Here is a 26,659-nt window from a genome sequence, read left to right on the forward strand (position 1 = left end):
TAAACATGGCAAACTATAAAATTATATTAAATGTATTGGTGTCTATATAGAATCTATAGAGACAGGTACATATAACTCTAAACACTAATTTTGGGCTTTTAAGACTCGTTTGAGTACAAGGTCCACAAAGGTCATCACCCAGTCATCACCCAGTGTACACCCAGATACTAGTATGAAATGACCTTCACAACATGATGCTGACATATTTATTGGAACGTATTCATCATTTTTGGGAATCTATACACAAGATCCAGTAAACTGCTCGAGCGTAGAGCTCATGTGGTGCGTCACATCTAAAATCTGGCCGAGTTCTCGGACAAAGTCTTACAGACAGCTGAGATTAAGATTAACCACTACCAGAATGATGGAAAGAGGAAAGTATGGATGGAAAAGAAGGAACCGCTCACGATCCAAAGCAAACCACCTCATCTGTGGAACACGGGCTGCCAGTGAAACCGGAGCATTCGTCTTTATTGATGAGGTGACTAGAGATGACAGCAGCAGGATGAATTCTGAACTGAACAGAAGCATGTGAACAACTAATATCTAAGGAAAAGCTTCAAAACTAGATGGCACATCATGGTGGAAGAGGGGAAAGACCCCAACGTAAAACCAAATATGGAATTTCAGAACCAAAAGGTGACAGACTGAATTCAAGAGTTCATTGTAGAAAGCAGATTAGAAATTTCTGTGTAGGCTTGTTGTCGTTTTCCAAGCTAGCATAACATTGATTAGTTAGCAGACAGCATTATTATCTAGCTAGCTGGCTATTTACTGAAAATCTGCTATGTTTTTGTTTCAGATTTCTATACCAAAATCTTTTCACGTGTTAGATATCATATAAATGTTTTAGTATTATGTACTGTTTTTGGAAAACTAATGTAACTATCAACTTGGCTAGTTTTCAGACTCGCTTAAAAACTTAAAAAGCATTCGTAGCATTTCAACTAACATAGCATTTAAAATTTCATCTTCTTGCTATTAAATTGATTGTTACACAATAGCAATCATACTTTAAGCCTTGAGAAGAGGTTTTGGGAAGTTCTAATCATAAAAGAATTTCGATTTAGCAACTTTGTCATCAAAGATGGCTGACAAAACAGTTCTGGCAGTGAAGCAAAATCTTGGAACATGAATGCTGCTACAGCGAGCATCTAAAACGTCACACTATCATAAACTCTTTTTGAGCAAATTTGAGCAAATTTTATTGGTTTCATCTCATACAGTGTGACACGGAATAACCTTATAAGACCGCTAGTGTAAAGTAACATAAATGAAATCCTAATGGACCAGTATTCCAAAGAAGAACTATTATTTTCCATTAAGAATCACCTCATTGCTTGTAATATCCACTTTTGTAGCTCCAGAACCAAGCGCTAAATCATTGTGTCAACTTGCATAACATAAATGTAAAAAAAATAATAATAAATTAAGGAAAAATTAAAGCTCTAACCACACCAAGGACCGAATCCTGACCGCACAGCTACTACACTTTCCAAACCCAAAAGCTCCTGAGCCTCGGGGTCTGATAAAATCTTTAGAGAGCCACATTTAGGCTGAATGGATGGATGGAGAGTGTCCATGTCATTCCAGAAGAAGTGCATGCTGGGAAGTAGTTTCTCTGTCCCCACTACATCCCTCATCCGGTCTGATCCGATCTAACTAGGCCTCTTTTTCCCTAAGCAGTTATATAATATGGATTCTCTCATTTTTTTTTACAAGGTGTCACATCATATTAGGTGTGTCCAGTGATTTAGTATTCATCCAATCAGTTTTTGTTAAATAGGACTGAATGACTGAGTCACTACATTGAAAAGCTGTCATTATTTTCAGGCTCGAGACTCTCTCTCAGAGTGCGTGAGCATGTTCTGAATCGTACTTTTCCATGGCAGATTTAACGATGACAGACTTCAGCCCTCATTCTCAGTAGGAAAATCTCTCTCGATTCTGAATAGAAGAGAAACGGCTACACAAAAGGCAAAACTGCAGGAGAAACCACACTAAACAGCTCAATAAAAATGACAAAAGTATAAACGGTAACAACAACAAAAAAATCTATAAATTGCTGTGTTCCAAGATTCCACTGAGTCTTGTTCCTAAATGTTCCAGGAAAAATATGTACTTTATAACTTACTTGTTGTACCATGCTTCCCAAGTTTCTCATGGAAAGCAAATGTTGCTTCCTGAAAAAATATCTGGGTTTGAGATACTTGCTGTATCAATGTATCTTCACTAGATACTTTTTCTAAAGGATCTGTAATGGCTAGATTTAAAAAAAAAAAAAAAAAGAAAGAAAAAAACAGCTGAGATTTCATTATACATCTCCAGGCATCAAAAACAGCTTTCTCTTTTTAAACCTCATTAAGGAAACACAGTTGTGCAACAAAGTGGGCTTGCAATAATACTCCAACAATTCAATCAGTATGTAGTTTTGGACCTCTAAAGTTTCGTCTTGTGTAAAACTCCTAACCCTACATTCACACTAGCAAGCAATAAAGCAACAAGAGACTGTTTATTTTTCTATATATGTATGTAGCTCAGCGACAAGAGGCATTTTAACTGAGATTTTCTCAAATCAGTTCAAGCGACAAATCCAAACAACTGGCTTGAACGATTCCTCGGACGAATCATATGGCACGTGTGGTCAGATGTTTCTTTAGTTCCCTATTCATAAGTTTAATTCCTCCCTTTAACTGGCCCCTATTTCACAAATGGAAAAAACGTATAACCATAGTTCCTGTCAACTGAAAGTGTATAGAGACATTACGAAGAAAAATAAAGCTTGGAAAGAAGTAACAGAGATCATTGGTCTCTCGGGTGAGTGTACACAGCCTGTACTGTTAATTTGCATTGCTAATCTACCACCAAACTTGTATGAAGCCCAGCTGAAAATAAAACAATAGTGGCTATACATTTAGCTAATATTGTTTCACAGGGACTAAATAAAACCTCTGGACAGTGCACATCCACAAGCAACAACAGTACTGGTCCATATACATCCACAAGCGACATATTACAAGCAATGCGAATGGCTTGTTGCTTGCTAGTGTGAATGTAGGGTAAGGATTAATAAAGGTAGGCGAAACTATTGCTAGATGATCAGATATGTTCTTGATCTAGTGAGCTGTAATCCCCAATTTTTTTGTTTGTTTGTTTCTGCCAATATCTACTAATCAACACAACATGTGAAGGATGTGTTAAGGCTGAATCCACTGCCAATCCAGAAGCCTTGAGAAATCCATATTCCAGTCCAGACATTATCTCACACTCACTCACTTGCCTATAGAACTAACCTGTTTCCTGTTAACCCTCATTTACTCCAACCTATTTATACCGGTTCACTCAGCACTGAGCTTTCTGAGGTTTTGTCATTCCTGTGTGTAATTCTGGGCATTGGTTGTGCTTGATGTGATTCCTGGGTCTGAAATTCTTGTTTATGCCCTTCATTTTGATTGACAGTTTTTGTTGATTTGGATTTTTAATAAATGACTTGGTCACACTCAAATGACATACTGAAATCCATCTGCCTCCACCTCATTACACCAATATCATTTTTACCATGCCCTCCCTGTTGCCCTCTTTTTTTTTTTGGCTTAAGTGACATTTGTCAGATGACTCCTTTAAGACCAGAGGCCTGAAGCAAATTTTTCTAGAAGATATTGTGGTTTCTTTATCAAGCCTGCAAATAATAGTGCGTAAAGGTGTTTATAAGCTGTTCTCAGTTTGGGTTTTTTTGTACCTAAATGCACCAAATGCAAATGTATGTCACAGATGACTGGATTTCTATGTGGCTCAAGCTAGCTACTAGACATGCAGACTTAATTCTGCTAGCTAGTAAACCACCTTGTTGGTATTCTAGCTAGTTAAACAAGCAAGAGTGTATACTGTTTTAAAAATTTCCTCAAAAATCATTTAAACAACATTATAGTTGTCCATTTGCCGTCTCTACCCACTGTGCTGCAAGTGGCCACGTGTGATGTCAGTGTTGCACACTTCCCAGTGGTGAAGGGAAAGATGTTAGATGAGAAACCTGGGTTATATCTCGTCAGTATATCTTGTGAACAGTGAGAGCATTAATGTTAATGGGTGATTCGCTCTGCAGGTGTTTGGGACCTTCTCACCCCTGCTGTAGCTATTTATTGGTCTCTTCCTTCCACCTGTTTCCTCCAGGAAGCATCAACACTTTTTTCACATGTTACGCTAGGACAGGACTGCTTTTACCTGAAACCACAGCATTGGAGAGTGTCCAAAGTGTTTGGATAAACAAGCCAATAGACTTCGAAGTCACTGAAACACCAACACTTGAACATTGAATGTTTCCCTTTGCAAATATCGTGGTTTCCTTCTGCAGCTGGATGGCTTTCAACACCCATGGAACACGGACCGAACAGCGGTGCAAAGGAAATCTCCTCATATGAGGAATAGCTGTCATACTTCTATCATGAAACCGTGCAGCTCAGCTGTAATTGATAAAACACTGTACCTCTCGGAAAACAAGACCCAGGAGACAAAAAATCTAAAAAGAAAACATCAGCAGGAATTCGAGTACAGCTAGGTTTCATTCTTGGGGATCATTTAAGGGGTTTCAAATCCCACTCGGGTGAATCCAGTGCAGTTTGCATGGACCTGTGACATGAATCTTGGCCTTTGATAGCACAGAGAGAGATGATCCATCCTACAAGCATGAATCTCACTGCGTTTTGATGGAGAGTTAACCACCATTACTACAATTTGAAACCTCTCTCTCTGTCAGCACTTGTTTTCGGAAAATGCATGAAGCCGAGGTCCTGAGCTCACACATCTGATTCTGACCTTCTTCTGAACAAGGCATGGATGAGTTCACGATGCAGCATTTTCAAACACAACACAGATGAGATTTATTCAGCACACGGCGTTGAACCAGTGCTCTGGGTGGAACCTCACAAAGCCTATCGAATTGCGCCGCATACCTCTTTACCCATGATTCTTTTCCAAAACAAATGGCACGTGGAGCCAAAGAAAATTTGCCCAGACCTGGCTTTCCAGAGCCCAGATAATATAAAACCAGTCCGGCCTTTTCAGAACCCGCAGAATATTGAAGTAGAGCCGGCATTCCCGAAGTCTGCCTGATATTAGGCCAGGTTTTCCATATGCAGGAGAAAATGAAGCTAAATGTTTTATGCAGAGGGAGGACTGAGAAAAGAGGGGTTTAATCGGGTATGCAGATTGTCTAGAACACAGGCAGGGAATCAATTTCAGAACCGTGACCGTCATTATGTGATAGTAGTGTTCTTTTTAGACCACACTTTCTAGGCAATAAGTCACAAACCTCTAAATTACGACTGCTTAGGGGGGAAAAATCAGTATGCACACTGTACCAGGCATTTATAATTTACATAATGCTTGTACTGCATTCTTAACTGTTATTTCATTGCTTCCTATTTATACTGTTTAGTATTTGTTGCCATAGGGTACTTTTGAGACTCTTCTTTTTCCAGAAAATTCACTGGCCAAAGTGCGTTTTCTGCTAATATTAAAAAAGTAATATCAGTAGCTAATTAACTAGCTTAACATGCTCTCTAGATTAGATTTCTTATGCAGATGAAAGAAACTGGTGTAGCTCGATGAGGCAGTGAGGAGGTTGTTTCCCCTGCACCGTAGCTTTGAAGGCAAGAGAATCCGAGACACTTGTGCAGCTTGACTGTATGCAGCCACAGTTAAAGTGGGACGTCACATCACGTACCAGTGAGCACTCAGTCCTCCACGTTTGTTTTTCTTGGTTGACACACAACTTACAACCCGATTGGTTGAGAGGTAAAAAAGCACCTTGTGTCACTCAGGTTTTTTCTAAAAAGATGTACTTTTTCACTTTTGGAAGCTCCACTGTGATAAATACGCCAGCAACAGCTCTTTTTAAAATGGCCGCTTCTTTTAAAATGTAAAAAGTATGCTGGAGTGTGAGGGGGAAAAAACACAAGTGTGAAAGTGTGAAAGCACAATTTCAGCCCAGCACTGTATTGTTTCCTAAGTTGAAGTCTTTGCTCCATGCCTGCTGTCAGTCTCATAGTTAATGCAAAAACAGAATTTTCTGCTATGATGATTGTCATTTCCATTAGCATGCTGAGAGGATTTTCATTGTTATGTTGAGGTAATTCAATCAAAGCCTTTTTTGCCGCACAAGTTACACCACTGTTCACAGACTACGTCATAAGGTCACATCGCAGATAAGGTCACGTTGTAATATGATAGTCTGACAGACAGAATTAAGGGATTTCTCTCAATGAGAAGGATCCATGCAATGCTGCTCTCAAATTTGTCCAAAATAAGGAACATTTCATACACATTTTGTAATTTCCCAATGCTGTCATCACACTTTTGCGCTCAGGTTTACATAAATCCAAAAAAAAAAAAAAACTACATCCATGTTATTTTGCGACTACATTTGGTCATGAAAGCTAAAAAAGACCCAAAGTGTCTGTTTATAGCACCGAGTAAACAAAGCCAGGCTTTGCAGGGCAAGCTTTGACATAATAAATCTAGCAAAGCAATAAAACATAAAGGAATGCATAAAGGAAACGCATTGTTTTATACATGTTCTCTGCTCTTCTTGAGAAAGTTCATGCCTTATTCCAAAAGTATTACACCATGAATTGCATAACCTCCAAAGCTCACAAAAACGGGATTATACTCCGTGGAGGAGCTGGCTAGTTCTTCATATAAACGAAATTATCTTTGCAGTATGACAAATAATAAATTTTGCTCCTTTAATGGAACAAGGGGTTTGGAAAAACCCTTTAAAATCCTCATCTAACTTCCAATAACACTATGGGATGTTTGGGTAAACCGAGCTCCGAAGAGTCAAATGAAAGGCTTCGTCCATAAATCCGCAGCGTTAAACTTGACACGAGGAAGAAAGCGGAGACCTCTAGCAAGATATCGTACTAGAAAAGTTCTCATTGTGTTCCACATGTGGCTTTTTTTAACTGATACTTTCCATAAATGCTCTCTGTGAACACATTCCCAAATAAAAACAATGGAATAATATGCAGAGATACTTGTGAAATCTACAATGCATTCATGTATGCGTGTGTGTGTGTGTGTGTGTGTGTGTGTGTGTGTGTGTGTGTAAAATCCCTTGCTGCCTCTCGCAGCATGCAAATGTGTGTGTTTGAGTGAACTGCAGTTCAACCCTGACTCCCCCTCTCCAGCAAGCTCCAGACACAGAGCTCAGATTTCCATTAGGAAGCTCGGAGAGCAACACAACACAACGCTCGATCGGTCCACTTTTAGAGAAACACACAACACATGGCTGGAAATACACACAAACTAAAATGATATTTGTGCTTGTGCTACAATGCGTGCTGAGCTCTCGTCAAATCTAATAAAGGCCCGTAATGAGTGCTTCTCCTATTGGGAGGCAGCTTGTGCTCCCTTTAAATCCGTTCGGATAGGGAGAGTGAATTCCACTCGCCTGACGCACACACACGAGCTCAATCACCAAGAGCTGACCGAGAGGCCCAGAAGCTTCTTACAGAGTCATAAATACTGGAGCTCAATCCAGTTTTATCATGTGTACCATAGTGTAGATGCAAATATATTTCTAGCTCAGTGGTTTCCAACTAACAAGTGGCAACCCAGATGACCAACCACAAAAATTTCTGCAAGCCACAACAGATCGAAATTAGCCGACTAATAAAAATGCCATTACAATGAGCGACATTTGTAATCCACGAAGCTAAAATTCAGCTTCTCAGGTTATAAAAACATGTCTGCCACACTTCTAAACAAGTGTAATAAATGGTCCCACATTACAACTATGGAGCAGAAGAGTATTAAACTGGGGTCTTCTGTCTAATTAGTCTGATCTCAAGTGTATATTGTAATATATAATATAATAGAGGTAACTTCTGTAATGCACAATTCTCAATGGTATATGTAGTTGTATGAGTTAAATATGTATTAGTCACAGCCATCTGTGGCCGGGAGTCCAAGACAGCAAAAGTGGCCATGCTTTCTGGGGGGGGTGTGGCATACTGTTTCTGTGCCCTGTCAATCAAATCAACACTAGCCAATCGTGGGTGCCTGTTAGCTCTGCATGCAGAAGAGGGTGGATTCACCTCCCCCTTTGGTAGCTGTCGTAGGATAGAGGAGACCTAACTGATGGGTTGGAATATATATATATATATATATATATATATATAATGTATATAATTTTTTTCTTTTTAAAAAGTGTTAGTGTTGGGGTCAAGATTTACATGACATTAACGGAAATTGTGCTACTTTGTCACTCACTGTCCTTCAATAGCAAAACATTACAAAAACATTCACACTAGGCACGTAACAAACACGAACCCATTATACAGAATGTGTTCTATTCATATCTGTATTCGTTTAGGAGGTGCAATAGTTAGTGCCAGAAAGGCTTGTTATCCAATGAGATGCAACAAAAAAGTTGCGCAAGCAGGAAATTGTTTTTACTTTCACATTGGCGTTGTCTCTCAGATTAACATGAATGTGCTGCAGTCCTTAGTAACTGCCTGGTCAGGGTTGTTGTGTTTTTAAATTTAGCTACAAGTCCATTTATATTATGGGAAATAGAACCAAATAAATTTATTCGGAAATAGACAGAACTCTGATCAGATATTCAGAACTCTAAACAGATACAGATAGTGTCATTACGTTATGCATGCTTTCAGCCAGTCCTCCTAGCCAACGACAAGCTTGCTGGCTCACACCACAAGCTTATCTGCTAATACTAACAGAGACGGTCCTGGGTTGGCGTCTCCGTCACTTCATTATCTCGTTTATCAAGATTCAGAAACAAAACATCTGTGAGGATCCAGGCTCATTGTTTAAGAGTCTCATTTTACGGTTACATATTGCTTAAAGATGTAGCTAGTATGGAGGTAATGATTGCTTCCAGCACTGAGCTAACTGCATCTGATAAAATCACGCAGCTTGAGTATTACGTTTCAGTGCGCCCTTGAAAGACGTCTGGCAGAGAACATAAAAATAAGTGCGAACACACCCTACACAGGCAAATAAGAACCTGCCATGCCTCTAAACAAGTGCACTGAATGCTCTGGATGTTCTAATTAGTCAGCTCTTATGTGGATACTGTTAATATAAAGTAGGCTAGGCTAATAATGCAACTCATTATTGCATGTATTCACATTCTATTAATGGAAACGATTCAGTATTGCTCACTAACAAACAGTTACACATGTACACTGCATGAGGGGTATAAAAACAGACTGCAGACACACCAGCATGACCGTCATGAAGGAAAATTCCCAGTTAAGGACTTCCTTAGGATTTGGTCCATCATTCTATCTAGTAGCCAGATCATCTGGACTACGACAAAAATATCATCACGTTGCTTCGGGACATTTCTGCAGTATACATTATGTATCGAGGCTTCCTAACAAACTGCCAGCAGGATAGTAGTGTTGAATTTAAAAAACAAAATTTCAAAATAATTAGTTTGACACTTTTATTTAATGTGCACAAAAATAAATTGACACTGAAAGGAAGTAAAAATCTACAAAAACTAACAACTTTAAAGATTGAAAACGTGATCAAATCTGCTTTGAGTTTCTAACTCCAATTTTTAAAAAAAACATATTTATAAAAATATATCATGATATAATCTGGACTTGTGTTTTAATCTTGGTGTTCATCTAAAGCACTTTGGAAATTCTGATAATTCAATATTTTTATTTACTTGGAAGCCTGAAAACATTTAGAAAGTCTCAATGCTGTTCACAGCGACTCATGGTGTAAACTCGCCCACCACATCAGAATCACTTTCACAACATCCTTGGGAGGTTATCGCTAAGGAAATGGTGGGAAAGGCCTCAATCTTGGAACAATGCTATCTTCAAAAGCTGAAAGCTAAACTGTCCCACGCTCTCAGACAGGCTATCAGATGGCACAACTGCCTGCTAGGCATGACTCTGTGTTCAAGTTTCATTTCACAATCATTGCTGAAGCTAGATAATATTTTTTGGAAAAAAAAAGTAGGGTAACCGTGGTACAATTGTTATACGTACATACTAAGTGGAAAAAGCCCTTGTGTGCTGTTCATTGTCTTCTTCCAGTCTGTTAAACCTTATTATACCATGGAACTGCTGACTTCTCATATCTGATCGGTCAGAAGGTGTTGATTAATTTTCTGTAACAGCAGCTCTGACCGCAGTGCAGCTGCAAATCACAGGTTTATATTCATGCACTCATTCTAATAAATGATCGTTTCTGTAGTAACAACTTGCACAGGAACCTGTATGGCGAATTTGAAAAAATGAGTTGTTCTTTAACATAGAAAATATAATCATTGATCTGGTGAAGCATTCTCTAAGGAGATGTTTATTTAATAGTTAAGGAAGGAGTCTCTAGTGTCAGCGGTTTGTAACAAGTTTTCCGCAACTTAGCGCTTTGTCGTTTCTCTGTAACATGACAAGCTTTGGGGTTTTTTGGTGGTGAGGTGAGAGAACGACTGTTTGTAGCTGCTGTAACGTAAGTGAAAACAGGAACCAACTTGTTCACTGACATTCCACAACATTAAACGCAATTATAAAAGTATAAGGACTATGATTTGTTGTTCTACAATAAAAAAAATTGGATGTGTAGGCAAACTGCTGTGGTTTAAGAAGGGGTGTGGTAACAGTAACTCTACTTCATCACACTGCCCTGTCGAAGATTTTCCAATAGCAGCACGTCCCGAGTTTTTTATTCCTTACGTATTGTATAACCAAATGTCGTCCCACAGTAGCGAGTTTCGCTCAGCGTGCTTTTTAGTATTGAGTAAGGCCAGATGAGTCATCTCGAAAGCGAACAAACTCTCCGATTTTTCCAGCAGCAGCAGACGCACTTTAAACCAGTCTGACTCTCTGTATTAATAAACAGAAGGTTTCCTCAGTCTGTCTGCGCACACGCAAGCTCCACATTTTCCACATTTATTGTTTATCCTTATTGCACTAAGCTGCATCCTTTTATTTACAACTCGTCAAGCTATCTAATTTCACGTGTCAGAAATGGAAGAGGTGGCTTTCAGGCGAGTTAGCACATGAACAAGTGTTTCTCATTTCACAGCTGTTTGGGTAGCAGTGTTGGTGCTTAAAAAGCAACATTTTGCTCTGCAGAGATTGAGGCATTGGATGGGAGTTTTACTTGATTGAATTCAGGAGTGGAGTGGAGCAGAAACAGATTGGTACTGACCAGCACGACCATGCAGCAGTAGCCAAACATGACTGGCTGACGGGTGTAAATTCATGTCTCCTGCAAGGATTTCTGTAAGCGAGGGTTGCCAGGTTTTAGCAAACTTTCCAGCTCAACTACATCTCAAAAAATGCACAAAAACACCTGAAACTTCAGGCAGACACATTTCTCTCTTTTTCCCAGCTTTCTTCGTGGGAAACAAGTTAACTGTGGTGTGCATGCATTTTTTATCACCTGGAATGTGTGTCATCTGCTCAAAATATAAGTGTTGCTTGTATGTATATACAATCCCTCTTTTCCTCTCCCAACCTTAGAAATATGTCGTAAATCAGAAATACTTTTGTACATCATAGATACACTGCCTGCAGTTACGCTTTCCCTTTGTTTGCCACAATGTTTTTTTGTGTAAACTGATCAGATTTAATTCTGATTATTTGATTTAAAACAAGATCTTGGCAGCCACAAAGTATTTGTAAACTAACCCAAAAGAAATTCTACACACGGACTTGATTTTTCCACCAGCAACACTGTTTAAAACTAGCCCAATTTGGTGTAAAATATTATAAATCTCAAAACGCTAGCTGTGAGGGACGTATACCACAGTGCTGTCGAAATCTGATTGGCCAGAAGGTACTGAATGGCGTCGAAGGTGGTAAGTGTTAGCATTTTGTAACAGTCAGAGGTAAAGCTTTAACTTTCTGACACGTGAAAGTCTTCAGAACAGAGGGTTTAATATATTTTTTTGTCTTTTTTCATTCTTCTGAAGTTAATAAGAGAGGCTGGTGAGGGATAAACTGTATAAAGTTGCTATAACATAAGTGATAACAGGAACTAAATTGTTTTGTGGACATTCCACAAGGAAGAAAGGCCATTAGCACCATGAAGTTAAATAATGTTTCGCAAAAATGTTATCCAAACGTTATTAAATGGACAACAAGGAGAATAATTTGTGTGAATTTGCTCAATGTTTGATATTTCACCGACATGCAGTAGCAAGGAACAAAATGCATACAGTATTCATTGCTAAAGCAGATATCTTGCCTTGTTTATCTTTCAACATTCAAAACCATAGACTAGGAATAACTACGCAACTTCACACATATTTTGTAATAAATTAAAATGTGTAACATTACAACCTAATCTTTTAAAAATATTTTGTTAAGCATCCTGACCAGGTTTCTCAGTGAGCTGGATTTCCCCAGTCACTCCTCGCTCCATCATTCGAATTTAATCCTCTTTTGCTGTTTTTCTGCACAAACACACGAGCAGCAAGCTGTCAAGCTGCACTTCAGTAAAGTCGCATGAGGAGAAACAGACACTTCATTCATGTGTTTCATGAGACAGCAGAGTTTAAGTATTTGCCCCTCTGGCAGGTTGCAAATCCCACCAGGTCCAAGAACTTGGAATATGTAAACGTTGTGTGTGACTGATGGCGTGGTGTGTGTGCACTCTGACATGACGTGAGCCATACAGGAAATCTGGGACCTTGAAAGCTTAGCTTAACTTGGATTATTAGCTGAGCTAATGATTACTTATTGGGACAGTTGGTAGTATAATGTATCAGCTCACCAAATAGGGTTGTTACGGCATCACAGGTTCATGGATTGTCATGAAGTATGACCACTGATTTTTTCAAAACACTAAATGCACTTCTGTCTTTGTTTTTTGTCTCAGCGTTCTACTTTTCCTCACAACCACGCTCTTTCATTTTCAAGTTTCAAATGCAAGACAATAAAATATAGATGTCATGTGACCTACTAATCGTCAGCTCTGGCCAGAAATCCTACAGGAAGTGCTTACAAAAGCGATCAATTTGTATCACGGCAACCGTCGAGAAGCTCCGCCCATTTCTGTGATTTCTCTTACGGCATTACTTAACAGAATATAATGTGTCTGAAAATCGTATCTTCTTGTTATCTTTTGTTTTTTGTTACATATTGAAAATGTGCAGAGAGCTGTTTGTAAAAAAAAAAAATAAAATAAATAAATAAATAAATATTTCCTTTCCAGCTACCTTTTTATATCACTTTGGTTTCCTTTATATCACTTAACACCACTACCTCGTGTGTTGTTTTTGTGGTTGATTAATACTGCAAAACAGGGATATTTTTAGACTATGGTGACAATTTCAAACTGTAACACCGCTATCACCAAACATAGGATTCATGCTCCATTGTAGCTGATTCACTTTGCATTGGAACTTGTACGTTAATCCTTGAACTTTGATGACTGGCACATGGTGACTGTGTCATGGCTACACCCCAGTGTATCCGGATCACACAATGCCACAGGACGCAAGATAAAGTGTTTTCTCTTCCTTGTCGCTGATGCAAGAATGCGCAGGGACGGGTCAGCGTCTCCGAGGCCGTAGCGCTACTCTGCCATTACTGTGGAGAGACTAGAACAGGCCCCGCAACCACACACACATAAACACACCGCAGCCTGGCTCCGAGCTGGGCCTCCCTGGAGAACAAACCTTCCACAGTCCTCACACACACACTCTCTCCACCCCCTGCAGGCTCTCTCCAGCCTCCCAGCGTCCCGTCCACATGTGCCAGCCTGCTGTTATTGTCTCAGAGAGGACAAAATAGAAGTCTCTAATGACAACGCACTGAGTGTGGCTATAGTTTCTCTCCAGTTTTCTTACCAGTCATGCATAGAGGACTCGGGTCCAAAATACTAATCCATCACAATCGGATTTGAAGCTAGAATTTTGACCAGATTCAATAGAGTCAAGCAATTTTTCTGACTGAGAGATTTCCAGAATCACAATAGCAAACGTAAACCCGTCCAGTGAGTCCCTAAAAAAACTCTCTGACCAACGTTCACTTTGTTCTCATCACAAAGCAGCTCGGAAAAAGGCCTTGGGTTTTTCCAAAAATAGTCAATAAGACAAAAAGGAGGGGTGGGTGAGTGGGGGGGGAGGAAAGGCAGGCCAGTGACAGCTAATGAGGACCAGATGCCCTACCTTCACTGGTAGCCACATTCTTCGGAGCTTTGGTCGACGTCTGATCCGTACTTGAACTCAGGTCGGAGGAAATGCTGGAACTGCCCTTCCCTGCAATCAGAGGAATACGTGAGGGCAAGGCAAGCTTGAAAAATGGCGCAGCATGTGTTAAGTCATCATAATAAATGAGACAAAGAAAGAGAGACGTGTGTGTGTGTGAGGGAGAGAGAGAGACAAAGATTGGGTTTTGGACAAACAGTAGCCCAGAATGCTATCACTACCCTCAATAACATTAAGGAAAATTTAGTAATAATCATTCTGCGTACATTTTCAGAAACTTTGATGATAATCCAGATCTTTTCACTAAACGCAGAAAGTCTGACTCAAACTGGACTCTGGAACTACTACATGAGCTGGAACTGATTAATCATCCTCCACTGACACGGTGCTTAAAGTTTCACGGCTGTGCAACAAGACCTCTAAGGTTTCACCGATGCTTATAGGGCGTTCGTTATTACTGATGATTAAGTGGCATTCTCGAGAAATGCACAGATCAAGAAGTGTTTACAACATTTCCTACAAGTGCAATCACAAGTAGAGCATTTTATTTTACCATACAAGGCCGTTCCAGCGTGCTGTGCTGTGTAAACCAGCTTGTTTTTCAGTAAATAGTTTTGCACTGATATCAATTTGACGAGCTTGTGTTTAGCGTGTAGCAGAATTTCAACATGGCCCCTTTAATGTAACGTCTGGTTGCATCACCACTATTGTTTATTGTCTATTGTCTGAGAAGAATGTGGGCTTCACTGTAAGTGAGATTAATTGGCTAAACACATTGTGATGATGGATTCTGGATAGGTCTGAGTTCATTCCCATGGATGATCTACAAGCGGAGTTCATCGTTAGGTTCAGATTTAGGTCACGGCGCTAAAGGTTAAGAATGCAAAGTCACAGATGAAATTATTATAAATACAGCAAAGGCCTTATTAAGCCATGTATGCTTTTATTATTTCAGCAAATATCGTACTTCAATTTAGACCACATTTGTTACATTAGATTTTATACCATAGTGCTATTGGATTCTCAACTGTGACTGGTCAGAAGGTGATGGTTAACTTTCTAGGAGTTGATAGAGATTCCAACTGTAACACCAATCACAAGTTTATTATATTAATGCACTGGTTCTAATACATTAGCATTTCTATAGTAACGGCTTATTCACAGGGACGTGTTATTTAACAGTCGCTGAAATGGTGAAGTTTTCTGTAAGGAGATGTTTACTTAATCTATGGAAGGAGTCTCCAGTTTCAGAATGTTGTAACAAATGGTAGGTTTTCCTCCATGGGAAAGTCTTCAGGACTGAGGAGTTTATTCTTTGTGGTTTCTTGGTAACATAACAGGAGAGTTTTTAAAGAAAAAAAACACTACATTTTACTACACAATTTTTACAACTTATTATAATAAATAAATCTTACTCTTATTTACTGTATTATATATACAACACAGTGCAGCACATCATGATGTTTTGTTCCTCTTATACCAGCGCAATTTGCCAATGATTACAATTTTAAATATATTAATTAACTTTTTACCCATTTATTGTTACATTTAATGTTATGGAACATTCATGAAACAAGTTACTTCCTGTTATCACTTATGTTATTCCTTCACCAGCCTCTCTTTCTTCTCTCTTGAGCATAAAAAGACAAAAAACTCAGCGTGTCATTTTACAGAGAAACAGGGAAGCGTAAACTCCTCTGTCCTCAAGACTTTCTCGACTGTTTCTGACTGTTACAAAGCACTGACACCGGAGACTCCTTCCATAAAGGTTATAAACATCTCCTTGCAGAAAACATCTCCATAATCACACGTTTTTGTTAAATAACAGCATGTTTTTTAATCCGTTTGTTATTAGATTATGTGGAGTGTCCACTATACAATACCCTGTGAATGAGTTGTTACTATAGAAACGATAAGGTATAAGACTGAGAGCACAAGTGCATGAATTACAGCCGGAAACTGCTGTTACTGTTATATAACATTTATTAGAATAAGGGCAAAATAGGTCCAAAAATGCTGAGCAGTGCACAAAGCAGAGTGAAATTCTTGGTTGATTTTGTATTTAAACCTTACACCTGAACAAAGCTTCTTTGATACATCTTGCGATGTGTTTCAATACCAGAGCTAAGCTGTTAGTACTTTTGGGGTTTGTGGGGTGAAAAAACTTTCAAATGACTTTTTTTTGTCTCCAGAATGTTCCGTTCGTGGCTCATGAAACTCTGTTCTCTCTTCAGCGTGGCACATTTGGCTAAAGTAAAGAGAAGCGAGTCATCCTTATGGTCAGAGAGGTGAACTGCTTCAGTCTCCACCTGTCAACAGGGAAATCAGCTGGAAGGCTCGCTTTCCTCTTAGCGGATTATGGAACGCCAGCGCGCTTTGGATGCAGCTGCCAGGTCTAAAAGGAAGCTGCAACAGAGAGGACTGATCAGCTGGAGAAAAATCCTTGCTATGCGGATAGAGTTCCAAACAAATGACGGACGGTTGTGGGTTCAAATAGCAGGACTGCAATTGAGCCAATGACCTCATTCTGTCTTTGGATAAAAGTATGATTAATCAAATGATCTGGAAAGGAAACATCCACCCTGAACGACTTAACGTGTGATCTTCAACAGCTTCTAAGATTTTCTGTAATGAGCTGACCTTTAAAATAAGCTTCTTTCATTGACATGTTGCTCTAGTTTCACTGTGATTAATGGCTTCCTTCGTTACTCGCAATGCAGTTCTACCTGCTTCATCTCTGCTTAAAGAGAGCGATGCGGCAGCGCTTTAGTCCTTTAGTCTTTCCAGCTCTCTCACCTCCTCATCTGTACACTCTGCTCAAACAGATCAGCTTCCAAAGCTTCAACTTTTATGCTAAACAGCGTTGTATGACTGCATTGAATTCTGGGACCTTGAGTCCAGCATTTGCGCCACCGTCTCCACTACGTCTGTGCTGGGTTATTTTTCATTAATTTGACGAACGTCGCTGGAAAATACTGCGCAACAAAAGAAGCTCTTTTTTTTATATTTGAACTTTTTTTTCCTATTAGACACCATTGTAACTGTGCTAGCAATAATAATAATGTCTCCCTGTGACCTCAGCATGGCACACAACCACTAGCTTCTCACAGCAATAATGAAAATATAAAACAAACCAACAAATTAGCACCAGAATCACTAAACACAGGAGAAATATTTCAATATAAACACACTACTGTGTTTCAGTGTGGACTTCTCCTTTAAGGCTCTGAATTGAACTGAACCTTTGGATTATACCCTCTAAATTGCTCGGGATAAAATCTGCCAGATGAATAAAATGTAAAAGTAATCCCTCCCATCCAAAAGTGTTTAAATCTTAAAACTGCACATCTGCTCGAGCGCCGCAAATTGTGGAAAGATAGATGTGAACTTTGAAAATTCCAAAGCCGTGCTACCATCTCTGTGGAAATTTATTGAAGTGCCAGTTTTAAACACGAGCCAACCCTTGAACCTTCCCAAGAATTATGGCGTGCTTGGGCACACCACAAGACTCTGACACAGCCAACATCTCATTCAGTGGACGAGAGGTCTCTGGCACGAGCGCTGATAATTATGAAACGGTCCAAACACCATCTCGGCCAAAATGCCAGTCATCAGTACGTTAGTGTTTAATGAGTCAGGGCCTGGCTGTGCTTACTGAACTGTACATGACGACCGGTCGGATTTACGCTTGACCTAGTGATGGAGAGCACCAGGCCTGGATTTATTTTATTTCAGCTTATAACACACCTGATCCAGGTAAATCAGTGCTCTACAGTACTCCTTAAGGGTTCTTAGCTTGTTCCTCTGGAACTAAGTCTTTAAAAGTTCTACATATGTTCTGATTTATTTTGGCTTGATCTAAACCAAAATGATATTTTTTATGTCCCTGCTCCAGCATTCCATGTCCTCTCTTTATTTTGAAATTGGAGCAAAGTAAAAGTATGGTTAATAAATTCTATACATATGATAGCCTACTCTGCTTATAGGAAGCCTAGCATATAAATAAAACCAAACACTGCATTTAACCAGAAATGTTTATTTGTAACATTTCAGGCCATCCTTCTATTTTGCAGTGTGATCTTTTGTGTGCAGAATCGTAGGAAAAATACTTTGTACACAGAGTTTTTCCCCCATTTCCCATCTTCAAAAACCTGGCTACAGCGGCTATCTAACATCGTATCTTCCTGTAGCGTCCTGTAGGTGTGCAGGAAGTGACCAATCAGGGCCTTGTTAGGTCTATTAGGGAAATGTTTCGTTTTAGGCTGTATGTTCTTAATCACTGTGGAATGAAAAAATAACAACAAAATAACGTTATTAACTCGCTAAGCTCTTGTAGAAAATAATGTTTTCACTCTGGAACAATTTAGAGTGATTTTGTTATCGTTTTCAAATACGCTCAGTGAATTTTGTTTGTTTTCAGTTTTCATTTCCTGTATCGTTTCCAATCCTTGGTTCCACATGAAACGTTTTTAGTAAGCTAAGAAGCCTTATTTATCGAAGAAACCCCTCTCTGTGCATCTTAAAGGTACACTAATTTCAAGTGAAAATGTAACCATTCCAATCAAAGCTGTAAATAATTGTGAATGTTTTTCCCCATGATCAGCAGGGATGATTAAACATGTGCACAGCAAATCTGAGAGGATTTTGCATTGCAAATATTTAATATTTAAATCATTTACATATTTAAATTGTGTTTAAATTTAAAGGTGTTACCCTACAGTAAATAAATAACACAAGCTGTGTGTCCTTTTTGTCCCGTGTGTGAGAATATAGTGGATTTGACACTAGTGTTCTGACTCTTCAGGCTGTTGGACACGCGGGTTCCTGTGGTAGAACAGCGCCAGAGTTTTGAGTCAAGCATGTAAACAAGTGATTCACTCGGCCTGCTTACCCAGCGCTGCTGGATCTGTCCTTTAATTCAGCAAGAAATGGGGAAATGTGCACATGTCAGCAACTAAATTCTGAAATATGACTACTATGACTGAGCTGAATTTACAGCTGGCTGAGGAAGAAAGCATGTTAGTGAGCATCTTGAGCACAGTATAGAACAAAACGCGTCTTTTTTTCTAGATAACATTGCAAGAAAACAGATTTATTCATCAGACTATCTCTTAATACATTTAATCAGGGTATTTTAGTGTTGTGATTTTTTTTTTAATCTTCGTCAGATATGTTAGGAGCCGAAACGAGAAACACAGACTGGTTGATTTTACTTCATTCCTCTGTCCATGCTACATGTGCTATAAATAAATGCACGTTTAGACATGAGATACGATGCTTATAAAGTGCTTATAATGCAGATAATCCGCCGAGTCCAATGAAACTGTACGAGGAAAAGTACATAAGAAATTCAGTCCCGGAAGAAATCTTCAGTCTGTTCCAGCTCCTAACACACTGAATGATCTCAATCACTCTTAGAAGAAAAAGCGGTTCTTTAAGCGGTTCTTCTCTAAGGCAGGGTTCTCAACCTTTTTGCAACCCTCTCATTATTTAACTAATGTACTTATTACAGCCTTTTTATTCCTTTGGAATTCCATTATAACTTTCCACCAGAAGAACATAGTATGCTTTTTATCCTGGTCAGGATCATGGTGGATCCAGAATCTATCCTGGGAACGCTAGGAGTGACCCGGGAATACACCCTGGATGGGACACCAGTCCATCACTGGGTACCAAACACACACATTCACACCTACGGGCAATTTAGATTCGCTAGTGCACCTACTGGCATGTTTTTGGGAGGTGGGAGGAAACCGGAGAACCCGGAGGAATCCCACATGGACACGAGGAGAACATGCGAAACTCCAGTCAGACAGTAACCCGAGGTCAAAGGGTTTACTTGATAATTAAGGGTTCTTAGCTTTGAAGAGCACTTCATGCACACTACAGGTACTAAAGATGTCCTCTTGATGGCACCACATGAGTGACAGCAAAATGTACAGTTTAGTACCCTTTCTGTTTGACCTTGAACTTAAACACTGATCATATTTTCAAAATAATATTCTGAAGCACGAGGCTGTTTGTGGTGAAATCCACACCTTTGTGGAACCATGTAGGTTGCATAAGTTTTGGGTTCTGGTGTTGCTGCTATACAGATGTGGAGAAAATCCATCTCGTGCACGGTGCTGATGCGTTTGAGCACGCACACTTCAGATCACATGCACAGTTTGCACATATGGGGTTAGTCGAAGTTTCTTTTCTGATCAGTGAGCACGATGATGCATGCGTTACAGAGAGGACACGTCGCGTTAAAGCCCCCGTGCAGAACGCACGCACGCGCGCGGCGTCATCTGCGAGAGAATAAGCAGGAATAATAGGAGGCTGACCCGAGCATGGCCGCGGCGCGCGCCTGTGTTAGGAGAAAAAAAAAAAAAAAAAAAGAAGAACACCGGCGCCGAGGCGCTCGCGCTGCCGCCGCCGCCGCCGCCACTCACCTTCACTCCCGCTCTGCTTGCCCTGGCTCGCTCCCATCCCGCGGAGCGCGCGATCTTACCGACGACCCATGCACACCAAAAGATGGATAAAAAGAGAGGGAGAGAGAGAACCGAAGAATACCGAGAAGAAGAAATAAACTCCAAACTCCACAGTTCTGTTCGGCTCGCGCGTTAATAAATCTCCTAACGGGACATAACGATCCTCCAAACTCGGCGTTTCTTTTTCTTTTGCGCTTTTATTCTCCAACTTTTCACTTTCACCCTTAACGTCTTCGCTTGTTCTCCATGTTGCACCGAATTTCGGAACTCCTTACCGACCAAACACGCGCGTGATCGTGCAAAAGGAAAAAAAAAAAAAAAAAAAAAAAAAAGACAGAAAGAGAGAAAGAAAGAAGAACTGTAGATGGAAGATACTTGTTGTTCCGGGAGCGCGCACTCGCTCCTGTCCAAGCTGAGGCGCGTGCACGAAAGGGAACGCGCATTTGCCCTAGACTGAATATGCACCGCTCTCATCTCATCCCCCGCAGTTATTATTTTAGGTTTAATAACGCGCAGGAGTAAATCTGAGACACATTCATACACTCTCAGTCAGAAAGAGTACTAAACTCTACCCTTCCTTATGGTGCCCTTGACAGGTGGTACCTTTAGTGTAGATTTTACATGCAGCGAATGTTTAAAATGTGAGTAATTGCACTTTAAGCAGCACTTGTAGAGCTGTCAGAGTAATCCCTTACAGGTGTGCACATGTCATGCACTTTTCCAGGTAAAAGATACACACTAAAAGCACAGAAGACCCCAGTGACAAGGACAGGTAGATTTTAGTACCCTTTTATTCTGAGAGTGTGTGGATATATGGATCAGAGTAATGTATTATCTGCCCAAATAAAATGACAAACTTGATTATAAATGAGCTTGTGCAGGAAAAAGAGATGTCTGGCAGCTTCACAAGTCACTTCAAGATCTTAAATGTGTGTGTGTGTGTGTGTATTAAAATGAGAGACTGATCTCAACTGGGCCCTCTGCTGACATGTTGGACTGAATGCAGCACTACAGAGCAAAATGAAAAGCAACTGATCTCCAGGTCAGTGAGAGAGCCAACAAGACCATCATCCACCACTGATTCTTTCATGTGCACTTAGAAGTATTGTATGTGATCAGTCTTTAAAAAAAAAAAACTTGTATGTTTTCATTGCTGTAGGTCTTCTCACTCCTCTCCATCAGTTCTTTCGTATGTTTCTGATGGAGACTACAAAGCCATTCTGGATAAGAATGTGTAAAGAGCTTGTCAATCTAAAAGCTATCACAGAATGTAAAACAGAAAAATGCTGACCTTTCACAGAGCTGGAGAAGAGCGCAAGAAAACTGTAAAGTGTTTATGGAGACCATATGGAGAAATGAAAGAGACACAAAGAACGGAAGAGAAATAAAAAATCCTCAAACGCAGGTGGAATAAAAGTTCATTCAGAAATACAATAATACAATAAAATAATTGTATTGTTTCATTATTAATGTACAGAAAAAGGACTACATTATTGCTGTTGTAGGTTGTTGTGGGTTGATTGTGCAGTTCCCTGTCAAACTGTTACATTATTAAATAAAAGAAAAAGTAAAGAATAAAAAGATTAGATGGAAATATATGAAATTCTAAATATTATAATATAATTGTGTGCATATCTTGTAGTGCAAATAATACAGCGCAATATATTATTTATATATGTCAGTATAGGGCATGGATATCTGACAGCTTTGATCATGTGGGGTAAACTTTTTTTTTTCCCCCAAAAAAAATTAAAAAGACAAAATTTTTCCTTTTTGTTACTGGGGTTAAGGTTAGAGTTAGGTTTGGGTGTGGCATAGAATTATTCAACTGCATTAATAATTATGTTAATGGAAGGTCCTCGCAATTATAATAAGAAAATGGTTATGTGTTTGTGTGTGTGCAGGTGTTCAATCCAGATGTGTGAGTGCACTGAGAGGATGTTTTGAATTTATAGATGATGAGTGTAGCTGGACTTGACCTGAGAGGGTTCAGATAGCTGGAGACTGTCAGGTTCACGCTGTTCACTTTTGACCACTTTCTTTAAAAATACTGTTTATGTTCTTCTGAAAAAAAAAGAAAGAACATCTGTAATATCCATCCATCCATCCATCCATCCATCCGTTTTCTGTACCGCTTATCCTACAGAGGGTCGCAGGGAGCCTGGAGCCCATCCCAGGGGACTCGGGGCACAAGGTGGGGGACACCCTGGACGGGGTGCCAGTCCACCACAGGGCACAATCACACACACACACTCACACACACACACACACACACACTGCGGACAATTTAGAGATTCCAGTCAGCCTACGATGCATGTCTTGGGACTGGGGGAGGAAACCGGAGTACCCGGAGGAAACCCCGCATCACAGGGGAAGAACATGCAAGCTCCACACACACACAGGGCGGAGGAGGGAATCGAGCCTAACTGCTAAGCCACCGTGCCACAACCCCAATCTGTAATATAAAAACTTGAATATTGTTCTAGTTATTTTATGAAGGAAGGATGTGAAAAGTTGCATTTAACTGTAAATAAACCCATTTTTTGTTGCTGTTCAGTTGTGTTGTAATGTCCGGTCTCAAACACAGGGGGCAGTAAACGCTATCAATAACACAGCAAGAACAGTTCTATCGACGAAGAAGAAGAACTCACACGACGTAAACTGCTGCTAAAGCAGCGTAGAAGAAGTCGACTGTCGCTAATAGCTACAGGGCAGTGCCGAATTTTCTGGCTGTAAGTGCTTCCTATGGAGGCAAATCATTTTATTTATTATTTTCTTCAGACTCTAATAATCTGCTGTCTGTCTTTCTGACTGTGACATATTTTATTTCTTTTATTTATTTAGCGCGTTTGCTCACGTGGCTAACTGACGTCTTACTACAGAGATTTACAGCCAGGGTTTGTGTAATGAGGTCTTCTGTAGTCACTCAGTCTCTTTAAATACCAGAGTTTCTGCTTTTTATTCACACAAAGGTCCTGCACTGGTACTAATAAGGAATAAAATAAGGAATAAAACCCTCGATGTCGTGCTGTTGGAGGAAAACAATCAGTGATGGGTTGTGTATTATTTACAGCACATCCTGAAGGGTTTTATTCCTCTTGTACCACAGCAATTTGCCAAAACTAACATTTTTTAAATTTACTAAATGAACAAGTGTACTTTTTATCCATTTAGAGTTACATTTAATGTTAAGGTTCTACAGTATAGCAGCTGTAAACAGTCGGTCCTCATCTCCAGCTTCTGCTTTTCTTGAATAGGAGACAACATTCATCTCTCTTAAAGACGGGAAAGATAATTACAGTACCCTGATTGTTGATTATTTTCCTGTAACAGAACATGTCGTGTTTTATTCCTTACTATCCTTACTTACAATTATAAAACTTTTGCTTGTCATCATGCAGACACTTTTTCTTTTTAATCTAATCAACGTTTTCCCTCATAAGCTTAATTTTAGTGTAAAAATTCATCGAGCGCTTTAAGAGTGTTAAAGTGGGTTAAATAAATGTGAAGATACTAGCTAGTGATGAAAAGTTATTTTTGTGCAATAGAGAGATGAGGCAAGAACTCATGAAGAAAGAAAGAGGAAGTGATGGCGAGGCATGTCTAGATCAAGAATCTTGTCACGCTCAAGTGAAATGATTATTTATTTTAAAAAAAACTAGCACTAACGTTAGCGGCGAGTCTTATTGTGGCCGTGGAGCTCACCCTGGCTAATGGTTTTGGTAACCATTGGTAATGGGTTTTTTAGTAGGAAAAAAAAAATAAAATAATGAAAACAAGTGGGTTCCAAGCACTCCACGTGTTTGGCCCTCTAATTATACCATTTCTGTGGATGAACTTTTTTAAAAGACATTATAGATTTTTTTTAACCTCATTGCTACAGTATTTTCATTTGCATTGCACTTGCAAATTTTCTAATCAAAAAAGTTAACAAAAAAAAAATCACAGTTCACAAAACATTGCATCAGTATGATACACAGTATATTGTCACACTGGCAGTGTTGTGCTGGTGCTGATAACGGCCTTCATTTTTTCTTTTTTTTTTTACCCTCCTTGTTTTAGGAGTAAAGTCACAGCGATGGCCACCAGCCCGATGCTCCAAGAATGCATCCAAACAGCTGAGGACCTGCTGAAGCGAGTGGATCTACTGTGCAGCCGCCAGAACCAGGAAGTAGAAGGTCGTGCCAAACTGTGCAGCAAACTCCGCGCTGAGCTCAAATTCCTGCAGAAAGTGAAAGCCGGACAAGTCGCAGTCAAAGAGTCTCACCTGCAAAGCACCAACCTGACTCACCTGAAAGCCGTCGTCGAGTCGGCCGAGAGCCTTGAGAACGTCATCAGCGTTTTGCACGTGTTCGCGTATGAGGGTCCGGACGGACGGAAGCAGACACTGGTGGTGGACGTGGTGGCAAACGGAGGGCACACGTGGGTGAAGGCCATCGGGCGCAAAGCGGAGGCGTTGCACAACATATGGCAGGGCCGAGGGCAGTACGGCGACAAAAGCGTGATCCGGCAGGCGGAGGATTACCTGGAGGCCAGTCGCCAGCAGCCCATTCAGTACAGCAACCCGCACATCATCTTCGCCTTCTATAACGGCGTCTCCAGTCCGATGGCCGACAGACTCAAAGAGATGGGCATCTCTGTTAAAGGTGACATCGTTGCTGTGAACACGGTGGTCGGATCAGATGAGGATGAAGACGAGGATGAAGAGGACGGCGATTTCGCACCGAACGAGCAGGACGTTGAGGACGGCGCTGAGGACGATGATGAGGAAGTGCAACTCATGCACACCCGTGTGGACCGAGACACTGTCGTAGCGAGCCTGGCGTTCCCCACCGACGTCAAGGTAGCCGAGTGTCCACGCGTAAACGTCGACATCACCACGCTCATCACGTACGTGTCGTCTCTGAGTCACGGGAACTGCCACTTCACCTTCAGGGAGTATGTGCTGACTGAGCAGGCTGCTCAGGAGCGCCAGGACAAGGTGCTGCCCAAGCTCGACGCCTTCATGGAGGGGAAGGAGCTTTTCGCGTGCCACTCGGCCGTGCAGGACTTTCGCACCATCCTCGACACGCTGGGTGGCCCTGGCGAACGCGAACGAGCCGAGAAGCTCCTCGCCAGGCTCACCGTAGTTCCCGATCAGCCCTCGGAGCGCACGCAGCGCCTCGTAGCCAGCTCCAAGGTCAACCATAGGTCGCTTATGATCTTCGGTACTGGTGATACTCTCCGCGCTGTCACTATGACCGCTAACAGCGGGTTTGTTCGCGCTGCTGCTAACCAAGGCGTGCGCTACAGCGTGTTCATCCATCAACCTCGAGCGCTGACGGAAGGCAAAGAATGGAGAGCCACACCCATATGACGGACCTGAAAGTACAGACAGACATCCTAACGTGAACTCAAACGACTGAACGCGTCAGAAGTGTGTGGAGTTACAGTAGCACTTTAAACGATGCCTGATTTATTCAAAACACTTGCAAGAGGCATTTTTATTTTCATGGTTTCATACAGCTGTGCACAAGCTACACAGCTGGGCTGCTAATACAGACAGCATCTATGCTGCGTTTAAGTTTTTTTTTTTTTTTTTTTAAATCTCTTGCAGCTTGATTTATTTTTTTTTTTCTGAACTCAGTGCCTCGATCTCAGCCTGCAAACCAAATGACACGGTTGTGGTGGAAATATAACGTCAAACACAGAACCACAGATATCGTATACTACATTTGTATCCTGTCTGAAGAAATAATGAGACATTGTTTGAATATTTGTTTTGCAATCTGTATGCTTGGATGTGCATCATGAAAGGCACAATGTGCTTTTTTTTTTTTGTTCTGCACAAAGTTCAAATAAACATCCAAAAAAATGTCTTGCTTGTGTTTTTAAATGAAGTAAATATTCCTGAGGAGTGTGTGTGTGTGTGTGTGTGTGTGTATATGTGTGTGTGTGTAAGTTCGTCACAAACCTCCCACCACCTCTTTGTTCTCATGTGAGC

At 40.4% G+C, this 26,659-nt stretch overlaps 2 protein-coding genes across 2 annotated transcripts in view; one reads left to right on the top strand and one right to left on the bottom strand.

Annotated features, from left to right (window-relative positions):
* The window catches only part of fbxl7 (F-box and leucine-rich repeat protein 7), a 44,133-nt gene extending 23,146 nt beyond the window's left edge, over positions 1–20,987 (bottom strand). The window contains exons 1-2 of the mRNA XM_034297783.2: positions 20,638–20,987; positions 14,165–14,254 (exon numbers count right to left, since the gene is read on the bottom strand). Coding sequence (XP_034153674.1) covers positions 14,165–14,254; positions 20,638–20,674 — 127 coding nt within the window. The 5' untranslated portion in view covers positions 20,675–20,987. The remainder of the gene's footprint in view (positions 1–14,164; positions 14,255–20,637) is intronic.
* Positions 20,988–23,096: 2,109 nt separating this feature from the next.
* On the top strand, positions 23,097–26,534 carry c21h7orf25 (chromosome 21 C7orf25 homolog). Its single transcript, XM_026940928.3, has 2 exons — positions 23,097–23,408; positions 24,739–26,534. The coding sequence occupies exon 2, from the start codon at positions 24,755–24,757 to the stop codon at positions 26,030–26,032; it is 1,278 nt and encodes a 425-aa protein (XP_026796729.2). The 5' UTR covers positions 23,097–23,408; positions 24,739–24,754; the 3' UTR covers positions 26,033–26,534.
* The last annotated feature ends 125 nt before the right edge of the window (positions 26,535–26,659 follow it).

This window comes from Pangasianodon hypophthalmus, chromosome 21 (genome assembly GCF_027358585.1).
Source record: "Pangasianodon hypophthalmus isolate fPanHyp1 chromosome 21, fPanHyp1.pri, whole genome shotgun sequence".
Taxonomy (NCBI): domain Eukaryota; kingdom Metazoa; phylum Chordata; class Actinopteri; order Siluriformes; family Pangasiidae; genus Pangasianodon; species Pangasianodon hypophthalmus.